The 17,518-nt window shown below is 54.4% G+C and overlaps 7 protein-coding genes across 7 annotated transcripts; 2 read left to right on the forward strand and 5 right to left on the reverse strand.

The window, feature by feature from the left end:
- Positions 1-829: 829 nt before the first annotated feature.
- GLOTRDRAFT_138863 (uncharacterized protein) lies at positions 830-2,183 on the reverse strand. The gene is made up of 2 exons (XM_007868215.1): positions 2,104-2,183; positions 830-2,052 (listed from the first exon to the last, which is right to left on the reverse strand). Exon 2 carries the CDS (start codon positions 2,014-2,016, stop codon positions 940-942), a length of 1,077 nt encoding a protein of 358 aa, XP_007866406.1. The 5' UTR covers positions 2,017-2,052; positions 2,104-2,183; the 3' UTR covers positions 830-939.
- Positions 2,184-2,830: 647 nt separating this feature from the next.
- On the reverse strand, positions 2,831-4,958 carry GLOTRDRAFT_129544 (uncharacterized protein; the record flags this gene model as incomplete). Its single annotated transcript, XM_007868216.1, has 5 exons — positions 2,831-3,855; positions 3,923-4,480; positions 4,536-4,676; positions 4,730-4,860; positions 4,915-4,958. The coding sequence occupies 5 exons, from the start codon at positions 4,956-4,958 to the stop codon at positions 2,831-2,833; spliced, it is 1,899 nt and encodes a 632-aa protein (XP_007866407.1).
- A 48-nt stretch (positions 4,959-5,006) lies between these two features.
- On the reverse strand, positions 5,007-5,485 carry GLOTRDRAFT_41678 (uncharacterized protein; the record flags this gene model as incomplete). The annotated part of the gene is made up of 2 exons (XM_007867893.1): positions 5,007-5,210; positions 5,300-5,485. 2 exons carry the CDS (start codon positions 5,483-5,485, stop codon positions 5,007-5,009), a joined length of 390 nt encoding a protein of 129 aa, XP_007866084.1.
- A 347-nt stretch (positions 5,486-5,832) lies between these two features.
- On the forward strand, positions 5,833-9,680 carry GLOTRDRAFT_61175 (uncharacterized protein). The gene is made up of 8 exons (XM_007868217.1): positions 5,833-6,108; positions 6,415-6,827; positions 6,878-6,946; positions 7,003-7,349; positions 7,407-7,678; positions 7,734-8,268; positions 8,325-8,486; positions 8,541-9,680. Exons 1-8 carry the CDS (start codon positions 5,929-5,931, stop codon positions 9,380-9,382), a joined length of 2,820 nt encoding a protein of 939 aa, XP_007866408.1. The 5' UTR covers positions 5,833-5,928; the 3' UTR covers positions 9,383-9,680.
- GLOTRDRAFT_129546 (uncharacterized protein) lies at positions 9,618-10,402 on the reverse strand (the record flags this gene model as incomplete). The annotated part of the gene is made up of 4 exons (XM_007868218.1): positions 9,618-9,886; positions 9,953-10,061; positions 10,127-10,280; positions 10,329-10,402. The coding sequence occupies 4 exons, from the start codon at positions 10,400-10,402 to the stop codon at positions 9,618-9,620; spliced, it is 606 nt and encodes a 201-aa protein (XP_007866409.1).
- A 598-nt stretch (positions 10,403-11,000) lies between these two features.
- Positions 11,001-14,079, reverse strand: GLOTRDRAFT_138865 (uncharacterized protein; the record flags this gene model as incomplete). Its single annotated transcript, XM_007868219.1, has 12 exons — positions 11,001-11,592; positions 11,650-11,793; positions 11,846-11,919; positions 11,971-12,111; positions 12,166-12,281; positions 12,347-12,930; positions 12,985-13,451; positions 13,499-13,629; positions 13,682-13,748; positions 13,799-13,882; positions 13,934-14,026; positions 14,074-14,079. 12 exons carry the CDS (start codon positions 14,077-14,079, stop codon positions 11,091-11,093), a joined length of 2,409 nt encoding a protein of 802 aa, XP_007866410.1. The 3' UTR covers positions 11,001-11,090.
- A 606-nt stretch (positions 14,080-14,685) lies between these two features.
- On the forward strand, positions 14,686-17,343 carry GLOTRDRAFT_76598 (WD40 repeat-like protein). Its single transcript, XM_007868220.1, has 4 exons — positions 14,686-14,850; positions 15,405-15,895; positions 15,944-16,516; positions 16,575-17,343. Exons 1-4 carry the CDS (start codon positions 14,763-14,765, stop codon positions 16,866-16,868), a joined length of 1,446 nt encoding a protein of 481 aa, XP_007866411.1. The 5' UTR covers positions 14,686-14,762; the 3' UTR covers positions 16,869-17,343.
- The last annotated feature ends 175 nt before the right edge of the window (positions 17,344-17,518 follow it).

Below are 17,518 nucleotides of genomic sequence, written 5' to 3' on the forward strand. Positions count from 1 at the left end.
GAGCGATGTGTCCAATAAGCTCCGGAGGGCTTGTACGATGTGCTGAGTCCGCGTTTTCGGGGGTTAGACGATCCTGAGGCTTATCATCGTATCTAAGGTTTTTGTTTTTGCTGCTTATCTTCTTCTTTCTGTTGTGTGATGTTGCAAACGCAGCCTAAACACAGCCAGGAACATACCTTGGAAGAAACAAAAGAAGGCATAGGGTGTTATGGTTTTTGTCATTTTCTTGAACTGACAACGGTCCGTTAGTGGCAATAGTGCAAGTGTGACCGAGATACGCACCACATTAGAGACAGTAGAAAAAAAGGGGGGGCATAGGGCATAGATGTGGGCATAGAATACATGTGCTTTCGTTATTTTCTTCGACTGTTGATTGCACCTTTATTACAGCGTTGAAGTTGCCATCCATGCTTGCTTGGGTGGTTCAACAAGAGAAAGGGAGTCCACCCGTTCGTCAGCCTTTTGAACCAGTCCGTAGGTGGTTGACATGTCAGTCAACATCGCAATAGATGTTGGCTGAAATGTACCCTTTGCAGCTCGTCCAGTTGTATTTCCAAGGGCGATGCATACACTTACAGACGCGTCGCGGGCGCGTCCACCGTGGACGGGCGGACTCCCAGGGACTTCATTGCCACAGACGGTACTATACACCCCGAATATCAAAAACGGCGGCACACAACGTCGAGTGGACGTAATTATTGCGTTCAGCTGCGAGACCAATCTACGGAGACCAATCTACGTGTATGGTAGCAATGCCACGAGCGTACGATATATTGCAGAATATGAGGGAACCAGAGAGCACGACAAGAGCTGCAGATCAGGTTCACAGCAAGGTGAGATAAATCATGCATACGACAAGTGAATAGTGTCCGAAGCGCACTGAGAGACGTGACGATATAAGCAGCTACACGGCCCAGCCATATAGTCCGTGACGAGAGATCACCGCACAGTCCGTCCAGGACCTGGCGTTGTAGTTCCTACAAAGTTGATACTAGCCTGCCTCGGCATAGATAGCGGGAGGCGTGTTTCGTGAAGCGTGGGCGTCTGGATAGCATCTGATGGTCGTAAGTGCGCGCGCTTGGACGAACGCGAATCCGTTGGCGGTGCAGAGGCACCTGGGCGGAGCGCTCGTGGTGGTCGTGAATTCGAGGGCTGCGATCGTAATGAAACGTCCGTTCGGGAATCATTGGGAGAGAACTCTTCGGCCGCGGTAGCGTATGTCGCAGTAGACGCGGTGAACGAGGGATAGTGGTGCAGAGCGCCTGAGGACGAGGGGGAAGAAGCTGTAGACTGCGTGCTGATAGAGCGCAGACTGTTCCGGAATGCGGTCGTTAGAGGTTGCGTGACAAGGCGTGCCATAGCAGAGGGACGACGGAAGGAGGGAATTTGCAGGCCCCCCTCTGGACTGAGCGTTCGAGCGCGAGAGGTGTCGTCTCCTGATGACAGATCAGACTGCTCCACCAGTGTCTCCATCGGAGCACGTCGCAGTCCAAGCCTGGCTCTGCTCTTGGAACGACTCGAATTATCGGAAGCCTTCGCACCAGGAACTGGCTGGGGTTGTGGTGGCTGTGAGGGCAAGGGTATCGGCGCTCTAACTTGGGCACCCGGAGAAGCTTGTTCGACGGGGGGATGATATGACGGAGGAGGGCTCTCTTGGTACTCGGGCGACCCGCGATGTGAGGTATGACTCCTCGGCTTTTGCGGGAACCCTTTCTCAGCTGTATGATCTGAGCTTTCCTTCCCGTGGTCATGGTCCGTCACCGACGGAAGGTTCCCGGACTCTCCAAACAAGGGGGACACGGGGTTGAGTAATGGCAACTCGGCATCCAGAGCAGACTTCGTTCGAGTATGTGATACCTTTCCACTCTGCTGCTCGACATCTACCTTGGATAGTCGCACCTGGGTCATGCGGCGTCTCGCAAGGGGTACGACGATGATGACCAGCAGTAGCACTGCAACTACGACTGCCACGATGATACCAGCGAGGACCCCTCCATTGACCGTTTGTGAAGCCATGTCGTCCGTGAGTGTCTAGACACTCAACAGTTATACCTATGAAGAAATCAGCTACTATGCGCGCGTCAATGAAAGGGTCCGACGTACGTGACTTGACAAATCTGTTTCCTTTCCCTCTCAACTCAGGCTCGACGTCGTCGAACTATCGCAGAAGTTGTATGCCAGCGAACGTACAGGGACTGCACCGAATCCTATGACCGTTTCCAACTGCAGTGCGGCGATGATCTACAGCCTGAAGACGTCAGACAGCTGCTGTCCCATCAAAATATGGAGCTGTCGGTCGGAACACTCGCGCAGCGCTCGCACAGCTTCAGCGTAAGAGAGAGAGCATAATCCAACATGCGTCGACGGACTGCCAGAGCATCGGACACTGCGGGGACCATTGCGTGGGTAGAGGATCGCCTCAAAGTGGCCAAGATCCTCACGACACAAGTTAGAGTTCGGAAGAAGCGGGTGCGCGTTTACGGCAAGTCTCCCTGATGACCGTGATCATGAGTGTGGCTTTTCGTATCGGACGTAGAGGGATAAACGACAGTTGCAAGATTTTGCATGGGGATATAAGGCGAACACTAACGTTTCCAGCGTTGCCGTTTGGTAGCTAAGCGACGACGCAGATCTACGGATAAATGCAGCTACATACTTGGGTCAGATCGACGGACGAAACATTGACGGAAAGCATTTCGACAGCAAGCACGACAACAGTTAGACCCAGAACAACAAACGATATTTCAGAGCATGTCAAGAAAGATCATAACGACCCGCATATCGTCCTCTATTGCAAATGAGCGTTCACTGCGGAGAAGTTCAGGATACCTTAAGACCACGGTGTCTTAGGAACATCGCCCCATCCGCTGCCCGCGACACTGGGCGCACGACTCACAACGGGCTGGGGCTTACTAGAACTGGCCTTGGCATTCTTCTTCTTTTTATTCTTATTGCTGGAAGAAGCAGGAGTGAGAGGAAACTCCTGGTCGACAAGATCAGCCCAGCTAGCCTTCCCGGCAGACTTCACGGGCCTATGGGAAGTCTCGCTGGGCCGCTTGCCGCCACTCGAAGGCTGAATGTCCCAAGGCGTCGGCCCCACAGCGCTTTCCGTGGCCCAGCGGTCGGGCACCTCGGAAACAGCAGTGGAAGGAGCGGTGGCGCCCTGGACACTCTCGGCATCCCAGGGAGTTTTGCCAACAACGCTTTCTGTGGCCCAGCGGTCGGACGCCACAGAAGCAGCGCTCGACTGGGTGGCGGTGGGACCGAGTACCCCCTGGATGCCTTGAACGTCCCAAGGAGTCGTACCAACGACGCTGTCCGTGGCCCATCGGTCAGATGCCACGGAAGCAGTGCTGGACTGAGGGGCGACAGGATTGCCCGGCACCTGGTTGGTTTGAACGCCCCACGACATCTTGCTTACGGCGCTGCCAGTAGCGCCGCGATCGCCTCCGTTCACATTGCTGGAGTCCGAGGTGGTGACAGAGTTCATAGCTCCGATCCGAGTCTCGCTAGGCTTGATAGCCCAGGGGGCTTTGTTCCGGGCGCTTTTAGTGGTCCAGCCATCACCTTGCTTAATACCTGATGCGTCCGAGCTGGGGCTGCGTTGCACCGCACTGATTTGAGTCTTGCCGGATTGTACATCCCAAGGGGTTTTGCTTACTGCACTACCCACGCCCCAACCCTTTCCTCCGCTCGTTGCAGAGCTCCTGTTAGATTCAGACGAGTCTGAACTGGAAACTGAACCAGAGCCGGAGTTCGGCGTAGAAACGGGCTGAGGGACTCGCCATGTCTTTGCAGTCGACACATTACCGGTAACACGGCTGTTGGACTTGAATCCCCGACCACGGTTAGACCCTATATGCAGTAAATAAAGCATGACATAATGAGAAATGAATATCAACACCCAACCTCGCATACGCACCTGCTCCTCGGCCCCTTCCGCGACCCCGTCCCCGCTGAGCCTGCGCAGCTTCCCGCTCGCGTCTCTCCTTCTCCTTAATGATCCGTGCGCGTTCCTTGCATATGCCCTTTGAACACGTCGCGCCGTGCGCAGGGCATAACTCCTCAGGTTCCGACCCGGAATCCTGCTCACCATATCCGCCCCAGAGGTTCTCACCCGGGTCTACAGGCCTCGGCGCCATGTCGGCCGCTTCCAAGACATCCGGACCAAGCTGCCAGTCGGCGGTATAGTCAGCATAAGCCTCTGCATCCATGGGGGATCCCACGGGCTCGGAGAGCATAACACAGGGGAAATAATCCTCCTGTTCGTTCAACGGAGGCGCCAGGTCGGCGCGCTTACTTGGGTGTACCAAGCCGGGTGGGGCGCCGATGTCCCAGAGCGAATCACCGGCTGGTATTATTGCGGGCGAGACGTCCTGTGGCTGCTCGAGGACTATGCACACCGACGTTGGGCTTGGCGTGGCTAGCGAGCGGTCGTCGCTACTGCCGGAAGAGGAGCGGCTCGGCGGTGAGATGCCCCCTACGAAACAAACCGTGTGAATGCCAGTAGAACATGGCGGTAACCTGAGTCTTACATAGATGTACATCCCCGCGTTCCCCAGGTGGTCCAGCCTTGTCTTTCTGCATATTCTTCGGTGCCTGCACCCCGCCTACTGTGGGGGGAGCCTTGGGCACCGAATTTTTTTTCTTAGCGGCTAGCCATTCCGCTGACCCAGCTGCAGTGGGCATGTTAGAGCAGAGCATCTCCGAGCTTGTCAAGAGTACTTACCAGGTGGCAGTTTGGGAGCGGGCGGAGGAGGAAAGAGGGCTACTGGAAGAGCCCTGCAAAGCGGTTCGTTTGTGATGTCCTCGGGCGGGAGCCCACATCTGTGGGTCCCGGGATAGGGATACTTCAACACACTTGCGCGAAGGTCAGTCCGCAAGCGTGACATAGGAAACAAAGTCACGACGTACGAGTTGTGCAAAAGCCACGTGTTGAACCACGCATCTTCGACCATCTTCCTCTTCCATCCTATGTGATAGTGGAATGAACAATGAGTATGCCACTAACAAGGTTCGGAAGCAATAAAGCACTCGCCATTCTTCTCTACGCCACGGGCGTGGCTCCATCGGCTGTAGTATATCTTACTGCTGCGAGCGACTTCATCGCAGTGCGGTTGCAGCAGGAACTCCGACCACTTATGTTCTCCGAGCAGCCGCTCATAGCTGGGGCAGGACCGATCTACTTCTATGATTACCATGTTGGGCGACTGTCAGGACAAAGAATGCAATGTTGCGGTTCATCCGATCACCCGATCCGTGAGTATTGGATTCAAACGGGGATAGTGCAATGACATACCGAAGGCTTATGGAACAGAGCAAACAGATACTTGGGATCTCCGAGTATGCATGCAATCCAAAAGCACAGCAGCTTTCTGTCCGTATCTAACTCCATGTTCGCATGGATGGGGTAGGGTTGGTAAATAGTGAAGTACTTCGGCTCAGACTTCCAGTCTGGCGGAGGCGTGGAGACTCGCTTCGGCATCTTCGAGCGAACTCTGTCGTTCAGTCAACGTTGCAGTATGGGGCAATTTCGACAGCAGAGGAGTCGATAGAGGGCTTCAGCCTTTGAGTTGAATGGTTGGCCTTATATACCTTCCTCTCGGCTACCCCTTTCAATCAGGCCATACTTCACTGAACAAAGCACGGGTGGCGACAGTGGACAAAGCGTCCTCGCCGAAAGATCAACGAAACGATAAGTGGCGATAGACGGCCAAAGTTTTACGAGAGACTCAGTCTATTACGAGCGCCACGCTTGGCAGCCGGGCTACTATGTTTGGCGCACTCACGCGCACCATGACGGAGACAGCGTCCTGTGGCTTGCTTGAGTCCACCGTGTCCTGCGTTGGCGTGTCTTAGCAAGGCGTGCATGACTGGCGACGGACAGTTGCCAATTCTGCAGACGTTGCCCTAACTGTTCTGGTCGACATGGCTGTCAAAGACTATTTTGCGAAAGTACTGGCGTTTCGCACTATTCCCACTACTGTCCTAGCTTTGATAATATATGTCGTACTTTTCCTTGCTGTTGGTGTTACCGACGACGTTCCGAAGATACCCAAGAACCTGCGTGGTTTGAATCTTACACAGGCAGACGTGGACTTGCATCTGGTAAGTATCGTTCTCTGTGGCTGCACTCCGGCACAAGATTAGGGGCCTCTGTTGCCACATTCGTTTTGGATCTGCTTCGTCCAGCTGCGTTGAACGGAGAGGACCAGGACGAACGGAGCCACACGTACTAGAAGGAGCGCTTCAGGCTATACGCAGTAACATGGATCCATGTTCAATTGTTCATTGCTTGGCCGGTGTTGTGCTGCTCCGCACAATCTCACCTCGTGCTAAGCCATACCACATATACGCCTTCTCCTTTGACCTGCAAACAATAGTCACGCGTACAGCTTCTAATTCTTTCACCAGATTACTGCACGCCCGCACCCTTACATCTCGCACTTCAACGACAAAGTCCGCGCCTACATCCTCTCCCGGGTGGAGGACATTGCATCCGCACACCCCGACTTTATTCACGTCGTCGATGACAACAAGTCCTCTGCGTCATGGGCGACCAAGGCGTCGCCACACGCGGTCTACTTCCAGGGGACGAACGTTCTAGTCAAGGTAGACGGTACTGATCCAAACTATTTCGACCGAGATGCAGTCCTCTTCTCGGCCCATTACGACTCCGTGTCAACAGCAGGTGGCGTGACGGACGACGGCATGGGTGTAGTTACCTTGCTGCAGATGATAGAGTATCTGGCCAGGAATCGGCCCAAGAAGACTGCGATATTCAACATCAATAATGGAGAAGAGGATGGTTTGAACGGCGCACACGCGTGAGTCTAGCTGGGAGCTATGCATGCATTGTAATGAACCGGCTTCCCAGATTCCTTGAGCATCCTTGGTCTAATATCACCACCACTTTTCTCAACCTCGAAGGTGCCGCCGCAGGAGGGTACGTATCTCCTTACTACCTTTGATTCTGCTCTAATCACCAATTTTCTAACGCAGGCGCCCAATCCTATTCCGCACCACCTCCCTGGGCGTGACCCGCGCATTCAGACACAAGCATGTCGCCCACCCACACAGCAACGTCATCGCGGCGGACGGCTACGCCACCGGCGTCCTGCGCTCATACACGGACTACTCCGTCTACGAGCAGCAGGGCCTGGAGGGGCTGGACTTTGCTTTTTACAAGGGCCGCAGCAAGTACCATACCAAGTACGATGCGGTCCCTACTACGGAGGGAGGGAGGCGGGCGTTGTGGGCGATGATGGATAGCACGAGGGGTGCGGGGTGGGCGCTGCTGAATGCGGGAGATGTGTCCACCGGCGGTGGGAAGGCCGTTTACTTCGACTGTGGGTAGTCATCCTGTCATACAACCATTGACATGGGCTGAATCCCATTCTTTGTAGTTCTTGGATCTCACTTGGTGCTCTTGACCCTTCGCGCCGAATTTATCTTGGATGTCATCTTGCTCGTTTTGGGGCCGATAACACTGATAATCTTTGGCGTTTTGATATATGCGCGAAGGCAGCGGGAGAGAGCCAACGCATTGATGGTCGGTGAACGTGCTGTGCCCGACAAGCATTGGGCAAGAGGTTGGGGCCGATTTTGGCTCGCCCTTGTCCTCGGGATCGGCGCTCAAGTCGGCCTTGTAGTCGGATACGTCCACCTCAATCCATTCGTGAGTTACTTGGTAGTTCCTGTGGGACTTGTCGTGCTTACGTATCATATATCAGATCATTCATTCGTCGCCTTTCCTAGTTCTAGCTTCGATCATGAGCCTCGCATATCTCGGACTTCTCCTCCCTCTCCGTCTCTTCGTCCGCCTGCTGCCCGTGCCCCCTGCCAAACAGAAACTAGCGATCATGCTAGAATTGTATCCGCTTACGTGGATCTTCCTAGTCGTTGCCACATTCGCCGCGAATAAGTGGCAGATCGCAGCCACGTACTGGGTGACTATGCTCAATCTCGCCACGCTCACGGGCTGCACAGTCGGTTTCTTGGAAGCTCTCTTTGGCGCAGGACACGCGGGCTTGGAGGAGGAGCGGGAGAGCAGGAGGTACGTCAGAGGTATCCGGTACGAAGTGGACGAGAATGGTGGAGGTGAGGAAGAGGGACGTGAGAATGAAGGCAGTGCTGTGAGTCCTGAGCGGGAAGGACATGGCGGGGAGATTGTGGACGAGGTCCCGACGGAGATCACGCCGCTGATGCATCAGCACCGAGTCCGCGATCGGGATGGGCGCGAGTATATCTCTACGGATGATGATCCTAGTACGTCGGCTTCACTCCCTGACATATGTGGTCGCTTACCTTCTGTTCCCCCGCAGGTAAGAAGCATGTCAAGGAGGAGACTGACGAGGCGATCGGCTGGTGGATAGTGCAGATGCTGTTCATGGTCTTTCTACCCGTCCTCTTGCTACTCCAGGTTGCCTTCTTGGTGGTCAATACGCTGGGTCAAAGCTTGGTGGATGGCAGCCCAGCCTGGGTCGGTAAGTGTTTCTTCCTTAAAGTTTGCCTTTGCCACGGTTGACCTTGCGGCTCAGTCTACGCAGGAACCTCAGTTATAGCTTTCTTGACCGTCCTCCCTCTGGCGCCATTCATGCATAAATTTCACCGAGGCCTCACTTTCGTCGTGGCCACGGTCTTCGTACTCTCTACTCTTTATGCTTGGGTCGCCTTCCCCTTCTCGCAAGATGCTCCGTTCAAGATGTTCTTCCAGCAGTCGGTGGAGATCGACGGAGGAAGTCAGCGTGCTGTCACGAGTATGCTGGGGTCGCGACATTACTTGAAGAAAGCCATAGCAGAGTTGCCATCTACGTACGGGAAGGCAGTCGACTGCCGTGACTCGAGTTTGAGGGAGGGTGTCACGACGTGTGCATGGGAGAGTGGCTTGCTGCCCCGTCCCAGATCTTTGGATGGCAGCGACAGCGAGATAAAGTGGATCTCGTTCAATGTGACACGGCTGAGCGAATCGAGCGCCGAGCTCGTGTTCTGGGGAACAAACACACGGGGCTGCAGGTTGTACTTCGACAACGGCCCCGTGCGGTATCTGCACGTCTACGAAGGTGACGGGGGGAAGAAACGCACGGACATGCAGCGCGGGTACGAGATCTCCGAGAAAGGGCTGGTCGACGTGAGGCTGTGGAGTCGTGAGTGGGAGGAGGAATTCAAGGTTGAGGTCGGGTGGGATCATGAGGGTGGGCTCGAGGGGCGCGTCGCGTGTGAGTGGGCGGAGTACGAGAGCGCTACAGCTGGAACAGGTTTACCCGCCACTGGAGCGAGTATACCGGCATTGGAGGAAGCGTTGGCTTTCTTGCCCAAGTGGGCCGTGTTGACAAAGGCGAATGATGGGCTTGTGGAAGTTTGGCAGAAGTTTTATATATAACGGATGTAGGTGTGATGGTCTTGATATACACGAGTCTTGATTCGCCCTACCCACCCAAAAGGGCTCATGCCACGCTATGGGTGAGTCGGTAGGGAAGGATAATCATATTGCATATGGCATAAAGGGCATAGAGGGCATACGGGGCATACAAGACATAGTAGCTCAATAGTAGCTATACACAGTCCGAAGTTACACACTGTTATACAGATTATATGCAAATACCAAATAAAACGTATCAAGCTCCATTTCCCAGGACCCTCCCAGGCCTGTAAAAGATGCCTCCGTTCAAAACCTCCCAGAACCGTGGGCGATCGTCCGGTATACCGATACGCACCGCCGCATAGGAGTGCAGCTTCCCCCATAAGCCGAGGAGGAACATCAGCACTCCACAGATGAAGAGGAACATGGAAATGCGGTTGTCCATGATCGTCCAGAATATGCGGGACGCGATGATGAGGCGAAGGCGACGTTCCCGCCATTTGACTCTCTCGGGAGACGGACAGTCTGCAACAATCGTGTTTACGCCACAATGAGTGAGTTGTACTGGTTATGGCGATGCGAATGACGTACCGACTACTTTGAGACGCCCGCCGTGCTCGGTGAGGGTGTGGACCGCGAGGGCCGAGAGCTTGTCTGGATTAGCGGGGTAGAATGGCTTGAAGCGCGTCGAACAGATGGGCTATGATAAGTCGCATTTTCAGTAGTGTGTCAGAGCCACATATATCCAGTGAAAGTGCGACTTACGATAATTTGGTCGGTGCCGAAATACTCTCTGACCATCTGGAGGTCCAGGTCACCTGTGTCCGAGTCAAGCGGAAAATCCCAAGTGACGAAGTTGAGCATGTCGTGTAGGTCATCGACAGCATCCAGGTTGGGGTAGAAGTCCACTCGGATATACCTGGACGCAGTCGCATCAGCTGCTGGGAGGTTAGTCAAATGGACGTACCCGTCAGGTGCTTGCTCGTCGAGCACTTGCTTTTCCGGATCGCGAGGGTCCCACTCTAGAGCTTCCTCGTACATTTCCTCGTACGTCCTTTCGAACAACAAGCGGAACCCAGACATTTGTTAGCAGACGAGGTGAAGACCTGCGGCGAGTTGGAGTGGCGAGTGCGGCAAGGTGAAGGAGCAGGACGAAGATGAAGAGGAGGGCAAACCACACCACACGTACCACAAGTTCAACTTGTTTATGTCAGCAGGATTTGCGATAGCAAGATCACTTTTGCGCACAGGCCATGATGGATGCGGCCACATCCGGGAGCCACAAGTGGAATGTCTAAAGAACCTACCGCATAGAGGATAACACTCGTTGCAACCAGCATAGCCTGTAGTGGAGGAAGTACTTCTGCCTTTATATCCTGTAAGGAATACAACGTGAACTTGACCTACGGGCTACAAACCCTTGGAAACGAGTATAAGCAAAGTACAACGCTTAAAGAATACAACGCACACATGGACCCACAAATGACCATATCGAGACATTGACCGCTATATTGAGAGCGTGCTTCTGATCAGATTTACTTCCGACATCTAGATCTCATGATTATTATCAGCGGACCCTCAGAAATCCTGCGAGATGACTTCCATAAAATACCAAGACCGGTCGAGGTGAAGCAAGCGAGCAGGCGAATAATAATAATATTAGCAATAATACATGTACGTCCATAAAACCATAAAGATACAAGTTACAAGTGTTGCCCGACATCCATAACTACGCCAGAGGTGGGTTGGGCGAGATCGCGTCCGGCGCCGTGCCCTCAGGAAGTTTTTTCTTCCTAGGCCTACCAACCGGGTTCTTCTTGACTGGTGGTGGAGGCGGCATGACAGGCTCGCTCGGTACCGGAGTCGCGGGAGCCAGGGGCCGACCGTTGGCACTGCTCGGGGCAGGCGTCGGCGGCACCGACGCAGTTCCAGATGGAGGAGGGGGAGGAGGTTTGGGCTTCTTCTTCGCAGCATTGGCGACATTCGGTTTCATCACCTGCCCGATGGGTCCGATCTTTGTACGAGCTGGCGCTGGCGCGTCGTCAGGCAAAGCTGGCTGAGGCGGAGCAAGGCCGAGAGTAGAAGGCCCGGCGGTGGTCGTGGCAAGCGCTGACAGCCGCTGCTGATAATACGGCTTGAGAAGACCGATTTGCTCGTCCACATTGCTTGCATCCAGTGGCAAGAACGGTGGTGGAGGGGGGAATGGTGGAGGGGGCTCGGCGGGCTTGGCTCTGTTAAGATACCGTTAATAAAAAGATACAACGACATATGCAGAACATAATACGTACGCCGCTGACGATATTGGTCCAGCTTTGTTCTTCCCCTTGAGAAGCCGTTTTGGCACACTGAGGCTTGAAAGACCAAGCTCATCAGCAATTCCAAGCTCCTTCAAGCCCAAGAAATCATCGCCGAGAGCATCCGCGAAATTACCCCTATTTGGCTGTGTTAGATATGTGCAAGGCGCAAGATAGACGACAACTATACATGACAAATGCGCTATCTTCGTTCTCGTCGTCTTCATGAGCGAATAGCGCATCGTCGTCCAGAGGCTCATCCGCCTGGCAAGCCGTTAGCCAGAGGCAGTTTCCGCAGGGATGAGCAGTACTTACCGCATCCGTGTAGGCGGTGACTAGTTTCTTCTCTAACTCGCCCAAACGACTGCCATAACGAATTACGTCGTCCTTGATATACCGCTCCAGGTCTTGTATCTTCGTGGTACCGCTCTCGAACAGGGTGTGCAGCATTATTTCCTAGGTCAGAAGAACATCAGTCAACGCGATATTGCTCCGACGCATTGGACATACTTCCGCAGTCATACTCCCAGAATACCTATCACACAGAAATCGAAGTGTTCGTCCAACATTCATAAAATATTCCGACGTAACCCCAGCTAAAACATCGAGTGCAGCCTTCGATGTGCCTTCCGACCCCAAACATTCCCATTAGTCATACAACAGACAGACCGCCTCTGGTGAAATAACATACCCTGAAATCCTGCATGCTCAAGGATCTTCTTTCCTGCCCAATGCAAGCAGTCGTCCGCAAGCTCCTCTCCCAGCTCCAAGCCTGCTGCGATAGGCTTCCACGGGCGCTCGTCCACGGTGTCGTCAATATCTGCCGCCACCGCCGACAAGTCTGGCGGCTCCGGCGCAATCGACGCGCCGCCCTCCTCATTCCCGCCCTGGTTCTGTTGCATCGTGCTGTTCAGCGCGGCGAGCTTCGCGTGTGCGCGCCGCACGCGCTTGATCGTGCGAATGTTGTCATTGAGCAGGTGCAACGTCGAATTAGTTTTATCGCTTGCCGCAGGCTCTCCAGCGCCTTTCTTCGACTTCTTCTTGGATTTCTTCTTCGCTATTGGGGGTTGGCCGTCCGGGTCTTGTTTTATCGGTCTTGACCACGAATCGAGATCACCCGAGGAGGCGCGTACGAGCTCGGGGTATCCGTTTGCCATGAAGTGCGGGGATTGCACGGCCATCCACCAGAGGTCGAGGGCATCCTGGTCTTGTTCGGAAGGGACATATGACTGTAAGCGGGTCCGCTTTCTGGGCCGCCCGTCCACGAGACCATTGCTACACGTCACTGTAGAAAACCAAAGTCCGCAAAGCTACGAAGAGAAGACTCACAGTTTGCGCTTGTCCCCCACTTGCCCGTCCACGGCCCACTGCTCAGGTGCCTGGTTCACGGCTGCGGGCACACCCATCACGACCTCTCTCAGCTTCTCCACCACGTACGCAGTGTCCCCGTGCTCTAGTTGCTCGTCCAGGTGTTTGAACAGCGCCATGCCCTCCGGGGTACGTTCGAACGCGGGAGAGTCGGAGAACGGGACGTCTGCGCTGGTCACACGGGCCGGAACGGTGACGGATTTTGGGGGCGGCTTCTTGGGAGCGGCAGCTTGAGGAGGGGATATGGGCGAGCGTGGCCGGACGACGCTGTTCACTATGATTCCGTTCGGTTTCGGGTGCGGCGCGACACGGATGTCGAGGGTGGAAGGGATGGGAGGGTCGATTCGTTCCTTGCGGTCCGTGATGTTCTTCAGCAGCCGCTCGGCTTTGGCTTTCAGCCGTGTAGCACATTGGCGGAGGGGATGATTCTGTGGGGGGTTGGTACTAGGAAAAGGATGGGGAGCCGCAGACGTACCTCTGCCGCATTGTATGTGAAACAGTTGGACCATATGAGGTCCAAGTCATCCTTGAATTCCTTCTTGGATTTGTACTGTTTCTGTTTGACCTTCTTCAGCATGGTTTGGAGGTCCATGGGGTTAGGGATGACTAACGACGTATCAGCTGCGGAATGGGAGACGGGGCACGTCTTGAAACGCACCTTCATAGTAGTCTGGAGCCTCCGCCTTAGAGACGGGCTTCAAGAAGGGTTCAGCATCCCGGTTATCCTGAAACTCTGTAAGAGACCTGAACCGCGGACACAGAAGGTGGCGCATACCACTGTAACCGTGCGCAAGTCATGCAGCAGATCCTCCAGCGCATCATAGAACGGGTCAGAGGCCTTTGGGTCATTGATGTTGCGCTACGAAGCGGTCAGGACGGATGATCAGCAGGAGAACCGGCGGTTACTCACGCGGCTCTCCTTCACGGTGGCCAAGAGCAGCTTGAGCTCTGGCTCGGGGAGCGAGGACTTGACATTGCTCTCGGTGAGCGTCCTCAGCAGATTCTGGCAGAAAGTTAGCTAAGTTGAATCCACAAAGCCTCTCCACTCACGTTCATGCTCCCTCCGCGTCGCCGGCTATGATGGAACGGAACAAGATAGCATTTAGAGCGGCGATTGCATTTCTCGCAAACTGCCGCCACAACTCACCTTAGCCACACCAGGTCTACGCTGCCACAACGGCTGAATCTTGAAGTCTGAACGCCGTCTGGAACGTGTGGAACGCTGGGAGAGTGAAGTGCTGCATGCCAACTGCATGCAGCGAACAATGGCAGCTGTGGCGGCGTTGTCACGGGATTTAATCAGGCTTGCCGTTTGGGGTAAAGGGACGCGTCCGCGACGCGTATTATGTAAGCGCGTCTCTCGCAGGTTGACCTTCTACTTGTCTGTGCCACAACGTCTGCTCTATAAAGCCCATGCAACATAACGAACTTTAGGCCTTTCTATCTATCAAGCTTACTATTACGACAACCACAGATCACGTACTATGTCTAGTTTCAAGAACTCCCCGTACGGCAAACGTCTACGGCAGACACGACAAGATGGCGAAGACGAGCCACACGAGCGCCCGCGACAGAAACCGCGTATAGACCACATATTCAGGACAGACAACCTGTCTACGCCTCCCCTGGACTCGGGAGATACATCGCGAAGTGACAGCGGCGGGCCAAACTCGCCTGTACAGGCCAGGATCGTCCGACAGTATGACGACAGATTTATACCGTCCAGAGACTTGGGCGATATGCGGACCGCGTATAACCTGCTCGAAGAAACACCTACGACGCCATCGAAGAATAGAATAATACCTTCGGAGTCGGATGCAGCAAAGGGTGAGTGATCCAGTCTTTTCATTCCCGTAGATAGCTTTCGTCTCCCTGAGGTGACAAGACGGGGTACGTCGCGTCGCGTCGTTCGTGTTACGTGCCACTATCGATGGTCAGATTGGTGGCTTGTGATGAGCAGCTATGCTGGAGCCATTTCACTCGGCCATCGACATGCCCGTGCCACTGTCGCCACATGTTGTATTGGGCCACCTATTTCAAGAAGATGCAAGACTGAAAAAGCAATAGCATGCGCATTGCCCAGGTGCAGCAGTTGGTAGGTTTGTTGGTGCCATGTAATCCACCACGTGTGGCAGAGCTTGGCATCTATGTGGGTAAACTCGGTTTGCCACAGTGTGGCAGATGGGTGCCGAGTTTTTGCACGTGTGTGAGTGATACCATACCCATATCCTCGCCCGTTAGCTTACTTATAGCAACCAGTTCAGTGCTCTTGAACCACGTGGCATGGAAACAGCAAAGAAAGTCACCTCAGGACTGTAGAATATCGGACAATCTGTGCCACATGGGTCTCCAAGAACCTTTCCACTGACATACTTTGATAGAGCAAGCGAACTCTCTATTCAATCAAGTCCTGCACAACGAAGTCACCCCAGCCACAACCGTTGCACCCACATCCCCGACCCGCGTTCGTTTTCAACCAGCTGGCGCAGCTCCAACCACACCAAGTAAAGGTCGTATCTTCAACTACTTCTCCACACCCGGGTCCGAGCCCTCGACACCTGGCAGACGTCTCGACAGCACCGCGGACCAGGCCTATGCGCTGAGTCCTGTGCGGCCCGATAGTCAAGCCATCCTTAACAGCCCAAGAAAACAGCTTCGGACGGTGCCGAAGACGCCGTATCGTGTTCTGGACGCGCCGGAGCTCGCAGACGATTTCTACCTCAATCTCGTGGACTGGTCGAGCACGAATGTCCTTGGAGTAGGCCTCGGGAGCTGTGTGTATCTATGGACTGCACATACAGCCGCGGTGTCGAAGCTATGCGATCTGGCGGCGAGGAACGATACTATAAGCTCAGTTTCCTGGGTACAACGGGTTAGTATCATAATACCAGTACAAGAGCCCTAGCTGACATCTTTTCAGGGCTCAACGCTCGCTGTCGGAACCCTCTCAGGGCGCCTACACATTTACGATGCGAACAAACTACAACTTCTACGGACGTACCAGAATGCGCACACCCAACGCATTGGCGCGCTCGCCTGGAACGACTGGATCCTCACCTCCGGATCGCGCGACCGCTACATCCATCACCGCGACGTCCGTGAGAAGAAGCAAGAGCCGTTTAAGCGGTTCCAAGGACACAAGCAAGAAGTATGCGGGCTCAAGTGGAGCTCGGATGGGGGCACAGAGTCCGCCTATCTAGCTAGTGGCGGCAACGACAATAAGGTGTGCATATGGGATGTGCGCGGGTCCAAGCGGCCCGGGCATGGGCGTCATTCGAGCAGGACGTCGTTGGCGGGGAACGACGAAGGTTCGTCGACGCAGGATGTGCCGCTGTGGAAGTTCCACGAGCATACCGCGGCTGTAAAGGCGCTCGCATGGGATCCGCACCAAGCGAATACGCTTGCGACGGGTGGCGGCACCCAAGACAAACACATCCGATTCTGGAATACTTCCACAGGATCCATGATCGAGGCGCTCGACACGGGTAGCCAGGTAAGCAGATTGACCAATCGCGTTGTGGAAGGTGCTGATTAGCGTGTTGCCGATGCAGGTGTGCAACTTGCTGTGGTCGCTCAACTCGCACGAGCTTGTGTCGACGCACGGTTTCTCGTCTGCGGCGGCGCAAAACCAGATCTGTCTGTGGAAGTACCCGCAGATGGACCAGGTCGCGTCGCTGAGTGGGCACACCCACCGGGTGCTCTACCTCGCGATGAGTCCCGACGGCGAGACGATCGTCACCGGCGCGGGCGACGAGACGCTTCGCTTCTGGAACGCCTTCCCCAAGAAGTCGAAGACGGATCAGTCGAAGGACAGTAAGCTCGACTTTTCCAAGCAGATGCGGTGAAGTATTATCGCCGCCACAGCACGTCGCATATCGCAGATTCTCCGATGCTTCTTTTCTTCCATATCCAACCCCATGGTAGCCTTCAAATCCCGGTTGCTGTCGAATCCCAGCAAGTCGTACCGATGTCGTTCGTTCTGGCTGCACTGTTATCCGTCTCGATGTCGTCACGTCTGCCTTGATGTCCCCGGGTCCACTGTCTATTTGTCAAGCTCGGACTTCAGCACTATTAAACCACACATACACGCACGATCAACCTCCTAGCATTATTGCCTAAGAATGTATCCTTCCCCTTCCTTTCCGTTTCATCCCCACTCGTATTGCTGCAGCTACACTCAGCTTCGTTTTATTGTCCATGCTTCTTCCGCTGTTTGTTTTGTACTATGGGTCCCTATTATTGTTACATGTTGCTTTTACGGTTCATGTCAAGTATATGCTTATTGCCATCGGAAATGTATATCACCTTGTTATGCCTTAGCTTCGACTGTGGAAGGGTCTCCTGTCTCCTGACTTGTGGCTGTCTCTGCGCCCAACTGCCTCGCGGCTATACCCACAGAAGGCACCACAGCTTGCACTGCATTGTGGCGATTCTTGCTGTTCCGCACCGCCTTTGATTATCGATAACCCTATATATACCATGCCTCGGACGAGCG

This window comes from Gloeophyllum trabeum (assembly GCF_000344685.1).
Source record: "Gloeophyllum trabeum ATCC 11539 unplaced genomic scaffold GLOTRscaffold_00007, whole genome shotgun sequence".
In the NCBI taxonomy this organism is placed as follows: Eukaryota; Fungi; Basidiomycota; class Agaricomycetes; order Gloeophyllales; family Gloeophyllaceae; genus Gloeophyllum; species Gloeophyllum trabeum.

What these genes read in the sequence shown, in the direction of transcription:
- GLOTRDRAFT_138863 (XM_007868215.1), bottom strand. Translation starts at nt 2,016, where the DNA reads ATGGCTTCACAAACGGTCAATGGAGGGGTCCTCGCTGGTATCATCGTG.
- GLOTRDRAFT_61175 (XM_007868217.1), top strand. Translation starts at nt 5,929, where the DNA reads ATGGCTGTCAAAGACTATTTTGCGAAAGTACTGGCGTTTCGCACTATT. An exon ending in GAAGGCCGTTTACTTCGACT is followed by an intron (nt 7,350 to 7,406) that starts GTGGGTAGTCAT and finishes CATTCTTTGTAG; the next exon opens with TTCTTGGATCTCACTTGGTG. An exon ending in ACGTCCACCTCAATCCATTC is followed by an intron (nt 7,679 to 7,733) that starts GTGAGTTACTTG and finishes ATCATATATCAG; the next exon opens with ATCATTCATTCGTCGCCTTT.
- GLOTRDRAFT_76598 (XM_007868220.1), top strand. Translation starts at nt 14,763, where the DNA reads ATGCGGACCGCGTATAACCTGCTCGAAGAAACACCTACGACGCCATCG. An exon ending in GGAGTCGGATGCAGCAAAGG is followed by an intron (nt 14,851 to 15,404) that starts GTGAGTGATCCA and finishes ATACTTTGATAG; the next exon opens with AGCAAGCGAACTCTCTATTC. An exon ending in CAGTTTCCTGGGTACAACGG is followed by an intron (nt 15,896 to 15,943) that starts GTTAGTATCATA and finishes ACATCTTTTCAG; the next exon opens with GGCTCAACGCTCGCTGTCGG.